The following is a 12139-nucleotide window of genomic DNA, read 5'->3' as shown; positions in this document are numbered from 1 at the left end:
TTGGCTGTTTAAGATTCTGAAACATTTTGTTTGCAATTGGACCTACCAGAGTTCTAATGTTGTAGGCCGACTGCATCGAACATCCCACTGCCTGGACATACATCTGTAGATTTCCTGCCATTGAAATCCCTACAGACCTTTTTCCTGCTTTTATAGTCATCGTGGGTGTGTCCTGTTTGACTGTGCATACGACTGAGCCCTGTGCCACAACATGTTCAGTGGTTTCTGTTCTGCAGTACAAGAAACCGAGAGGTGATAGAAGCTGAATGAAACCACAGCATATGAATAAAGATGTCTTCATCCTAAAACTCATTGGAAACGTGTTTTTTTTTTTTTGTTTTTTTTTAAGCTTGCAGGGGACAGGTATATTTACCTTTTGGTTTTGAAAAGTAGAAATGACCTGAGATATGATTTTAAGAGGCTGTTATAGACAGTTTGAGCGTAAAATCACTATCCTGATATAATTCATGAACTGTGAACACAAGAGAAAGAACTATGGCTATGCTTGTCATTAGATTAAGATCAGATTAATTGGTCATGCATACACACAAAATTTGTCCTCTGCTTTTAACCCATCCAGGTTGGCACCTGTTGACACACACATACACATGCACAGGGTCACACACTCAGACACAGATGCCAACCTGGAGCGGTGGGCAGCTATTCACAGCGTCCGGGGAGCATGGGGGTACGGTGCCTTGCTCAAGGGCACCTCGGCCATGATAAGGAGGTGGACTGACACCCCTCCAGCTGTCAGTTCCACCAATCTTTTTGAGTGGCGAGCCACCACAGCCTCCCCCAGATTAGAAATCTTGCCAAAAGAATGAGTAATCACTTTTCTGTTGCTGGTACCATTTGTGCGCACACTCAGTGTTGTGTATCTGGCCTGGGAAGTTGGCATAGTTTTTACAGCAGTTTCCAGCGAGCCCCTTCTTAAATTGAGTAATGTGTGTTAATCCTGATTCTTATCTCCGACTCAACTGTGAGGGTATTGTTGCACTCAAAGGTTACTTTGGAGTACAGCCCATTGGTGAGCTGCTTCCTCATCTTCAAATCAAGCTTTATCAAATGTTCTGTAGTGTGTGCAAATTTACACTCCTGTCAAAATATAAACCTTTACATAAGATCAGATACCACACCTTCCTTTGAGGTTACATGGAGGTGTGCCAAAAGCGTGGATGTTTTTATTTGTACAGTAAAGATGATGTATTATGGAAAGAAAAAAAAATTAAAGTGTCTACCACCTCTATAAATCCAAAACAACCCCATCACTTTGCTTTGGGCTGACTTTTTCAAAATAGATCATTCAGTGAGTCAATCAGATGAGCAGCATACTGGCACATCATGTTACCATCTGTAAAAATATCCATCCTCATGTGTGATCTAGACCACCCAACTTTAAAATGATGCTGCATCATCAGCAGTTGTGGGAAATGGAAAAACTTTTTCCTTCTATAGTTCAGTTAACTACAAAAAGGAATAATGCTCTGCCAGTACTTGTTTGAACTTGGACTTCTGAACTTTAGTGCCGTTGAGTACAGATTCACTGTTCTGATAGTGTAATGGTAAATTCAGTATCTGCAAACCATTTGTCTCTTAACACACAGACAATAGTTGTTTTAGACTATATTTTAATGATCAACGAGACCAAATCCCACACCCTTCTCCAAAGTGAGACTTTCCCCCGGGGGGTGTGGCAAGGTGACGGTTGAAGAATTCACACCTGAAAGAACAAAGCCCCTTCCTCTTGTATAAATGATTTTGATTTATTTTTTGTCCTGGGTCTTACTTCACCATAAACTCTGAATGGTGTTGACTGACCCTTTTGAAGAAAATAAAAACGTGGCCGGCCAGCAGAAAAATTAGGTCTCCATTTCATTTCTCAGATGTAATAGGAAGGTAAGCAAACCTTAATATGAAGTTCAGAGAAACTTCCACCACAATAGTTAAATCATAGTAAGCAATTCTGTTATTCTAAAGATTAATCCAACATTTTTAGCCGTTTCTTTTTTTTTTTTAAAGGAAATTTTTTTTGCAGTATTGACATAAGGAGCAGGATACATTTTCCTGTCCAATTTTGTGTATAGATTTTCTTATACTTTGTTCATCACATTGGATTTACATGTAATGAAATGTGCCTTATAAATTAAATTGATCCAATTCACATCAGCTTCAAAATAAAATTGTGGGATCAGTTTAGAATACTAGAAAGGTGATGTAGGTCTTCCTTGGTTCTGTTTTACATATGGAAGATATGACAGGTTTCCCCAAATCAATTATTAAAACTTAATTTCCAGAAACAAACCCATCATTACTCCACACCTATAGAACAAAGTGTAGCTTTGAAAATTACCTAATGATATTAGTTGTACAATTGAGTTGTCAGGGTCCCATCAATGGCAAGCCATTCACCCTGGCTGCAACAAGACAAGTTCAAACCCTGACATGACTTAGTTTCACATACTGGACAGATGAGGTGTTCATGCTGGAATGCACAGTTTCTGTCTGCTGACAGAATGTTTCTCAGTTAAACCAGCAAGTTCAGTTGGGGTCTTATTTGTCCACAACACATTTCTCCAGCAGACTTCCAGTTAATCTTTGTGAACTTTTGCAAACTAAAGATGTTCTTTTTTGAACAGTGGCTCTCTCTTTGCAGTCCCCGTCTTGAAAACCTGTTGTTTAGCATTCTGATCATGAACTACAAGATTAGCATTATGAAACGCCTTGTTGAGTTTTAGAATTTCTTAGTTTAACTACAGCCAATGAGGGTGACGGCAGCCATGATATTTCTCGATAGAATTATTTTTTAGTTTAATTTATTATATATATATATATATATATATTAAAAAAAATAAAAAAAAATAAAAAATGACTGAAACATCTGATGTTTTAGGAAATTTGTAGTGCAAAAACATGAAATTGTTCATAAACTTTAGTCTTGTCACAATAACGTCTCAAATTTCAGAGTTTTATTTTTCGGGACGTAGCTACATAACCTGTTCAGCAACAACCTTTCAGTACTTAAACATGCCTGAAATGCCTCCCTTCTCCTGGAGGAAGGATTCAGAGTCTGTCGTCTCAGTTCTTGTTCTTTGCCTACTTTCGGGGAAGTATCATCAAAGGGCCAAGAGTCACCGTGTCACAGAGCATGTCGTCTGAAAGAAAGAAAATTAAATAAAAATACGCAACAAGAGCATTACTTGCACTTCTGCATTTATATCCAAAACCTAAAGAATATAACCCCACCAACTGATCTAATCTTTGTGCTTTAACTCTAGATCCAACTTGCCTCTGGGTAGTCTTTCAGGACAGACACCATCACAACACTGGCACACAGCATCATCCCCATCCACGTTCCTCCACCTGGAGACACAAATACCTCAATGTAGATGAAAACCTGCTATTTGGAGTTTTCATAACAGCCGATTACAAAATGTACTTATAAAGTGCGTTTAGTTAAAGAAGCATTTAGTAAAAAGAAAATTATAGAGAAAAGTCTAGTTCACTTGATTCTCTGGGCCACCAAACAAATCACCTTGAATGCACGTAATTACAGGTCTTGTTAGTGGGGCCACTTGTCCACATTTCAGGTGTAGCTTTTAATCTGCAAGTAATAAATATCTAAAATGGGGGGAAAAAAAAATATATTAAGCAAATTTGAATTATTAAAACACTTCATATATTTTTTCAATGCCTTACCGTGTTTCTTAAATCATTACGAAACAGAAAGGCATCCAGCTGGAGCTGAAGCAAATCCGACCTTGATCTGGGTTGGAACAGTGCCTCTGAGCCTCCCTCTTTTGCGTCAGTAAAGCACCTGATTTAAAAAAATAAAATATATATAAAACCCATTGACGATTAAATTGCAAATGCATGTGAAAGAGTTTGGAAATATCCTTGAACTTGGAAAATGTGATCTTGACACATTTTCCAAGTTCAAGGATATTTACAAACCACACCTACCCATGGTTTTCAATGAAGTAGTATCTGGGCACAGATCTTGCGTCAGGCATGAGAGTGGCAACACAGCTGTCGATGAAGATTTGTCTTAGATCAGGACCGCTGTATGATGCCTCTAGGTGCAGGAGGTCTCCAAGATAAAAGGTGCTGGAGAAGCTCTCATTTGACCAGTCACCTACATGCCAAAAAAAAAACCAAAAAAAAAAAAAAAAACACGTCACTGCATGCACCTTCATCAAGAAGAGCAAGCAGTTTAAGTCCACACATACCAGCCATCAGCTTCAGAGAGAAAGCAGAGCTCCCCGGTGAAAATTTTGCAGATTCCGAGAAGGTGAGGGGCCTCTGCTGAAGGTTACTGCTCACAGTGTGCGTCCTGACAAAAAAAAAAGTAAACCATCACAAGGAAATCATGGAACAAAGGCTTACTCACTTTAAACTGAGGCTTCACCTTTTGTAGTGGCAGGAAACTGGGATCACAGCTTCAGTCATCCTTGTAATGCCAAAGTGACCAGATACTGGTAAATATAACAACTTGTTCGAGTAAATCACATCGTCACCAGATATCTAGAGGTGAACAGAAAAAGAGACTGAGTTTTCAATTTTACAAAAGCCAAATTAAGCATTGTGACATCAACATCTTCAGCTCACACTCAATTTGGAGCCACAGTCTTGCAAGCCAGCTTCAATGACATATTCGTTGTCACCATTATCAACAGCAAGGCACCGCCTGCTCTTTGAATGCCTATCGTCACCCAAAAACAGCTCTTCTGGGGACACGTGACGGCCATTTTTGTATAGGTCAGCCTGTATAAAAATGATCATGGACACCTCTGTGCACTCTACACGGACAGTGGGTCCATCACTGGATTTAGGTCTGCTATCTTCTGCTAAAGGAGCTAATTTATATTCCCTTCCTTCCTCGTCAATCATGGGACCTTCTTTCAGAGTTCGAATGGCATCTGCAACTCCAAAGGCAAAAGCCACAAGTAGGGACAGAGAGGCTGAACGGCCTGCAAACACCATTGTGCTCTTGATTCATAAGAGACACAGCAGAACCTCCTGCCTCAACAAGGGTGAAATGATACAACACTGTGGACAATCCTTCTTGCCATTTCTAAAATATTCTCAGTTCAGAACAATCACATCACCTGGAGAGGACAGCTGGAAGCAATTAGTCATTTGCTGATAATTAAGAACAGCTGGAGTCACACTGACTCACACACAACTTTATATACTGTGTCAGCACTGAAACCTTCATTGTCACTGTGATGTTACCATTTTATAGTTTCCTCTTTGGAAAAGAGCAATCCTTGATAGACAAAACATCACCGCATGTTTACAGTTGAAACATGGTGTGGAGAATTCTGTTCAATAACCACAATTATTTGGAAAGCTACCATAAATCCATTTTTCTAACCTTAAAAGGCATTTTTATCTTTCATACCTCACAATTTAAGATATATTTTTAGATACAGGATACAGAGGAGCAGAGAGCCATTTCAATGAACATTCAGTGGCTGAAAAATACACTGTATTACCAAAAGTATTTGTTCATCTGCCTTTACACGCATATGAAGTTAAGTGACGTCCCATTCTTAATCCATAGGGTTTAATATGACGTTAGCCCACCCTTTGCAGCTATAACAGCTTCAACTCTTCTGGACAAGCTTTCCACAAGGTTTAGGAGTGTGTTTATGGGAATTTTTGACCATTCTTCCAGAAGCGCATTTGTGAGGTCAGACACTGATGTTGGACGAGAAGGCCTGGCTCTCAGTCGCTGCACTAATTCATCCCAAAGGTGTTCTATGGGGTTGAGGTTAGGACTCTCTGCAGTAGTCAAGTTCTTCCACACCAAACTCGCTCATCCATGTCTTTATGGACCTTGCTTTGTGCACTGGTGCGCAGTCATGTTAGAACAGGAAGGGGCCATCCCCAAACTGTTTAGTTGGGAGCATGAAGATGTCCAAAATCTCTTGGTATGCTGAAACATTTAGAGTTCCTTTCACTGGAACTAAGGGGCCAAGCCCAGCTCCTGAAAAACAACCCCACACCATAATCCCCCCTCCACCAAACTTTACACAATGCAGTCAGACAAGTACCGTTCTCCTGGCAACCGCCAAACCCAAACATCAGATTGCCAGATGAAGCGTGATTAGTCAGAGAACGCGTCTCCACTGCATCCAACACTTTGCATTTGTGATGTATAGTTTTGATGCAGTTGCTCGGCCATGGAATCCCATTCCATGAAGCTCTCTGCGCACTGTTCTTGAGCTAATTTGAAGGCCACATGAAGTTTGGAGCCTTGGAGGTCTGTAGTTTCTATTAGAGAGAAGATTGATGGAGTCCTTCCCACTATTATCAGTGAAGTATCATCAAGTACAGCAGCTTTAGAAGTATCTTTAGAACCTGATATGTATTTAGACGGCTTCTGTCCAGTTGATCTCTCTGAACTAACAACAGCAATAGTATGGGGGAAATTTTGGGTAAAAAAAATTAATATAAATATGAACAAATTTATAAATGTATATATAATTAATATAACTATACAAATGTGATCGAGACATATATGAGTAAAAATTTATATAAATATGAACGAATTTATAAATGTATATATAATTAATATAGATATAAAAATGTGACACAAATAAATGTATATATGTATATAAATATACATACATTTGTAAATATATTTTCGAGATTTTAAAATAAATATGCTTGACTTTGTGTGTGCAGTCTGGCAGTCTGCATTTGTGGATCCATTTTTTGCTCTCGTGTCCATGGCATAATTTTGACACACTCCTACTGTGCTGCACGATGCACAAACAAATGCATGCCGATTTGAATGTGAACAGCGGCACAGCCCTCTATTCACGGAACATCCACCAGATGGCAGTGTGCAAGGCACAGGGCAATGGCAGTACCTTGCAGTCCAAGACAGAGGCTTTGGACGATCAATATGGAGTCGACAAGTGGAACAACTGGATGGGTATGACTAGTAGTTTAATCATTTATAACTTTTCCTAAATCCCTTTGGCTAGGCAGAATGAAAGGTAAAATGTAATGTAATGTATACTATAACCCGCAATTTTTTTTCTCATGCTTTGAAACCTGCAGCTTATAACATAGTGCAGCTGATGTTCATTGTGTTATATTTGTTATCTAAATGTTCAGAACATATGATCAATGACGCTAGTCATAGCAGCTCCGCTAGCATCAATAGCTATTCTGTTGTCAGAATGCTTTCTCCCACTGACCTAGAACCTGAATCGGAATCTATCACAGATTCTCTAGGTTCTAACTACTCTGATTCTATCTACGTCAATGCTAGCTCCAGACCAGTCTTAATGAAGAATACCCTGGACTAATAAGTTTAATACATTTTACCTTTCATTCTGCAGTTACCACCTCAGCATTTCAGCATCTTCCACCTCTTCATGTGATCACACATTGAGTCCATAATGTTGTGAGCAGGGCTCCATCTCTAACAACACAAGACATTGTCACCACTTACTGAAGAATACAAGTCAAGTCAAGTCAAATGTATTTGTATGGCACATTTCATGTACAAAACAATTCAAAGTGTAAGTAAAAGCATTACAGGGAGTGGAAGAAGCATTAAAAAATACATAAAAGAAAATAAAAGAATATAAAGAGAAAGAGATAAAACAATTAAAACGAAATTTAAATTGTTAAAAACAAGCAACAGTCCAGATAAGTTAAAAGATATCGTGCAGATTTCATGCATAGACACAAGAGAAAAGAAATGTTTTTAACCTGGATTTAAAAATGTCTACATTTGGTGAAAGTTTAATCTCCACTCCAATCTGGTTTGATGTGTTCAGATCTCTTAGTCCTGGTCAAACTCTAGCAGCAGTAGCGTTCTGGATGAGCTGCAGATGTTTAATGCTCTTTTTGGGAGAGAAAACCTTTAATTCTGCTGAGAATTACGAGGGAAAGATCAAATGCAAGCTGATGGACCTGTAAAATGATCAAAACATCTGCCCAAAACCTTCAAACGGTACCGTGAGTCCTAATGACTCTGCCAGGATGAATGTATATTCAAATTCAATTCAAATTCAAATTCAAAAATACTTTATTTATCCCAGAGGGAAATTAAATGTTGATGTAACTCAATTAAATCAAAGAGTTATTATAGATGCTGACGGTAGCATTTAGTCTCAAATAGTTCTGCACGGAACAAGATTTGTCCAAGAATGTTATGTTTGTGTATGACATTGCATCCTGAGTGAAAAACATGAAGTGTGAAGACGTATCTAAACTGACCGTTGACAAGTTAAGACCAAGTTTAGGTTGTGGGAACGGACTGCTTGCCCAAGAATATGCTAAAAAAAGAATTCTGTTTGATTTGATGCAAAGACAAATATACAGATGTGTGTTTTACAGTGAAACCTTTGACATAATGCCGTCAGCCTGACATGGCAACTCTGCCAATCAGAGCTTCTTGGACAATGCATTTATTGAAAGAATCAAATGCTTTTTTTCAAAAACCCTTTTGGAATTGGAACTTTTTGAGCTGGACTCACTTTTGGTTACCGTGGAAATGAACAATGCACCTGTGAAGCCTGTGAGACTCTGATCTGTGTGAAGACGCCTTTACTTCATAAACCTGAAGAGGCCAATCAGACATCACTCAATCATAAAAGGTGAGAAATCTTTTCCATACTCAAATGTAACCTGAATAATCATACCTGTTGTATTGTTGTTCATATCCTTTCATCTGAATATGGTTCAAACTGGGGAGATTTAAAGAACAAACTTAAGTGTGCCAAGATTGTCTATTTTAGCTAAACACAATTCCAAATAAGGTATGTTTATCTATCAATGTTTAGGGAGATAATCCCTAAACTTATTATTGTCATTGATTTTTTTTCTTCTCCATTTATAAAGCCAAAGTTGATTCACAGATGCAGAAACTTCTCGTGGAAGAGAGAGACAATAGCACCAAAATGACTTTGCTGGCAGAGGTGAGTTAGTTGTTTTGCTACCTCAGCGATAATAGTTATGTTTAAAGTGCATTGCTAGGAAATATTTGAGGCATTTTCTGGCCAAATACAATTAAAAACATATGCTTGGGGACATTTTTATAGTAGATAGAGAAAAATATTGCCATGGTCCATGTTTGAGAGGAGGACAAAAATGCAAACAGGCTGGAAACAGACTAATTTTGAAACAATAATTTTATGTGCAAATTAAACAAAAACAAAGCAGCAAAATACAAATCGGTAACTCATTTCGGCCGCTTGTATTCGCGATCTCGTTCTTTCGGTCACTACCCACAGCTCGTGACCATAGGTGAGGGTAGGAACATAGATTGACCGGTAAACCGAGAGCTTCGCCTTCTGGCTCAGCTCCTTCTTCACCACGACGGTCCGGTGCAGAGCCCGCATCACTGCAGACGCCGCACCGATCCGTCTGTCAATCTCCTGTTCCATTTGTCCCTCACTCGTGAACAAGACCCCGAGATACTTGAACTCCTCCACTTGGGGAAGGATCTCATTCCCGACCCGGAGAGAGCCTTCCACCCTTTTCCGGCCGAAGACCATGGTCTCAGATTTGGAGGTGCTGATGGTCATCCCCACCGCTTCACACTCGGCTGCGAACCGCTCCAGTGAGAGCTGAAGGTCACGGCCCGACGACGCCAACAGAACCAAATCGTCCGCGAAAAGCAGCGACCCGATTCTGAGGTCGCCAAACCGGACCCCCTCAACGCCCTGGCTGCGCCTAGAAATTCTGTCCATAAAAATTATGAACAGAATCGGTGACAAAGGGCAGCCCTGACGGAGTCCAACCCCCACAGGAAACATGTCCGACTTACTGCCGGCAATGCGGACCAAACTCTGACACCGATCATACAGAGACCGAACAGCCCATATCAAGGAGTCCGACACTCCATACTCCCGGAGCACCCCCCACAAGAGTCCCCGAGGGACACGGTCGAACGCCTTCTCCAAATCAACAAAACACATGTAGACCGGTTGGGCGAACTCCCATGCACCCTCCAGGATCCTGTGGAGGGTATAGAGCTGGTCCACTGTTCCACGGCCAGGACGAAAACCACACTGCACCTCCTGAATCCGAGATTCGACTATCCGGCGGATCCTCCTCTCCAGTACCCCCGAAAAGACCTTACCAGGGAGGCTGAGGAGTGTGATCCCCCTATAGTTGGAACACACCCTCCGGTCCCCCTTTTTAAAGAGGGGGACCACCACCCCAATCTGCCAGTCCAGAGGCACTGCCCCCGATGTCCATGCGATGCTGCAGAGGCGCGTCAACCAAGACTGCCCTACAACATCCAGAGCCTTGAGGAACTCAGGACGGACCTCATCCACCCCCGGGGCCTTGCCACCGAGGAGTTTTTTGACCACCTCGGCAACCTCAGCCCCAGAAATGGGAGGCCCCACGTCCGAGCTCCCCAACTCTGCTTCCTCATCGGAAGGCGTGTCAGTAGGATTGAGGAGGCCCTCGAAGTATTCCCCCCACCGACTCACGACGTCCCTAGTTGAAGTCAGCAAAGCCCCGCCCTCACCATACACGGTGTTGACGGTGCACCGCTTTCCCCCCCTGAGCTGTCGGATGGTGGACCAGAATCTCCTCGAGGCCGTCCGGAAGTCGTTCTCCATGGCCTCCCCGAACTCCTCCCAAGCCCGAGTTTTTGCCTCAGCAACCGCCGAGGCTGCGTTCCGCTTGGCCTGTCGGTACCCATCAGCTGCTTCCAGAGTCCCACTGGCCAAAAAGGCCCGATAGGACTCTTTCTTCAGCTTGACGGCCTCCCTCACCACTGGGGTCCACCAGCGGGTTCGGGGATTGCCGCCACGACAGGCACCAACCACCTTACGGCCACAGCTCCGGTCGGCCGCCTCAACAATGGAGGCACGGAACATGGCCCATTCGGGCTCAATGTCCCCCATCTCCCCCGGGACATGGTTGAAGCTCTGCCGGAGGTGGGAGTTGAAACTCCTCCTTACAGGGGATGTAAAAAGATGTAAAAAAAAACATTAATTAGATTTAGATTAGTTTTATTTATTTAAAGCAATACAATGTAACATTTCTACCTTAAAATAACAGCTTGAAAAAAATTGTGCAGCTAGAATGAGTTTTAATATTACGATTGGCCTGTCTCCTATGCCCTTCGGGGGTCTGAGTTGGAATAACTGCGCTATGTAACTTTGCTGGAGCGGCCCGGGAGCTGAGCGGAAGTACTTCGACTTGCTTTCTGGCACACCTACCGCAAAAACAAATAGACCCCTCTCACGCTCCCAGGTACATTTGATTACTCTTACCTTCTCGGTCGATATAGCTTGTGTCAGACAGTGAGGTGGGATGCATTACTGCAAGTTTTTACATTTGTTTTTATTGTGTGCCATATTTTAATTGCATGTTTTGTTTAATTCATTTTAGGTATGTTTTCTATTTTATTAGCATGGTTATTTCCTTTTTATTAAGTTTTACTGCATGTGTGGGAATGGCTGTTTTATGACTTTTAGGCAGTAATGCATCCTCTGAGAGGCTCCACCCTAATTGAACAGGTAACCGGAAGTGGGTGGACTGTTCCCTTTAAAGCTGCTGAAACGCTAGAGGGGAAGGTGGAAAACATGGAAGAGAAGCCTAGCTAGAAGGGAGCAGGCAGGAGAGAGTGCAGCGGAGGCGAGGCGAACAGGGAGAGCCGCCGTCCCCAGAAGTGTATCGGAAGGTTTCGACGCGAGGTGGCAGAGATAGGAGTTTCTGCCACAAAGCCGTGAGTCGTCTTTGTCTTTGTCAAAAGACAAAGACAACAGAGATCCCGTGTCGTGAGCAGACTGCTGTCCGTCGTTTCTGTTTCAGGTCCATGCCACGTCAGCGGAGGCTCCCCGCGAAGTGGCGGCTGTGTGACGGATGGGGTTCCAGGTCCACGGTGTCGCCAGCGGGAGCTTCCAGGTGGGCGGAGGCCGCATGGTCGATGGAAGATGTGGGAGAAGGATGTCATGACATGCTCATGACATCTGGCCTAGTTACATCCTGTGCTTTGTTGTTCGGCTCATACGAATATGGGTAAAAGGTAGTATGGGCTGTTTACATTTAGGGCAGACGCTCGGCGTCGCAGAAAGATATTGAGTCCGGATGACGCATGCATGTTATGATTAAACCAGTATAAAGTTGGTTCACAGTATGAAGACGGTGG

General features: G+C 42.1%; 2 protein-coding genes and 1 long non-coding RNA gene across 5 annotated transcripts in view; 1 reads left to right on the top strand and 2 right to left on the bottom strand.

The window, feature by feature from the left end:
• Window positions 1-139, bottom strand: part of LOC142370686 (sterile alpha motif domain-containing protein 9-like) — a 9050-nt gene extending 8911 nt beyond the window's left edge. Inside the window, exon 1 of one of the 2 annotated variants that reach the window (XM_075453112.1) lies at window positions 47-139. The gene's annotated coding sequence lies outside the window, so the exon portion shown is untranslated. The remainder of the gene's footprint in view (window positions 1-46) is intronic. The other variant, XM_075453113.1, reaches the window with a different exon arrangement.
• A 2957-nt stretch (window positions 140-3096) lies between these two features.
• LOC142370958 (zona pellucida sperm-binding protein 3-like) lies at window positions 3097-4983 on the bottom strand. The gene is made up of 8 exons (XM_075453506.1): window positions 4609-4983; window positions 4409-4524; window positions 4230-4333; window positions 3964-4135; window positions 3700-3817; window positions 3536-3621; window positions 3290-3363; window positions 3097-3155 (listed from the first exon to the last, which is right to left on the bottom strand). The coding sequence occupies exons 1-8, from the start codon at window positions 4981-4983 to the stop codon at window positions 3097-3099; spliced, it is 1104 nt and encodes a 367-aa protein (XP_075309621.1).
• A 1800-nt stretch (window positions 4984-6783) lies between these two features.
• On the top strand, window positions 6784-11693 carry LOC142370959 (uncharacterized). Of its 2 annotated transcripts, none has more exons than XR_012767934.1 (3): window positions 6784-6946; window positions 8869-8945; window positions 11508-11693. It is a non-coding gene; the product is annotated as an uncharacterized LOC142370959 (long non-coding RNA). The 2 variants fall into 2 exon arrangements; XR_012767933.1 differs by lacking the exon at window positions 6784-6946 and adding an exon at window positions 8384-8624.
• Window positions 11694-12139: the final 446 nt, after the last annotated feature.

This window comes from Odontesthes bonariensis, chromosome 21 (assembly GCF_027942865.1).
Source record: "Odontesthes bonariensis isolate fOdoBon6 chromosome 21, fOdoBon6.hap1, whole genome shotgun sequence".
Classification (NCBI taxonomy): Eukaryota; Metazoa; Chordata; class Actinopteri; order Atheriniformes; family Atherinopsidae; genus Odontesthes; species Odontesthes bonariensis.
The sequence above is the reverse complement of the archived record's forward strand: the minus strand, read 5'-3'. Positions and strand labels throughout refer to the sequence as shown.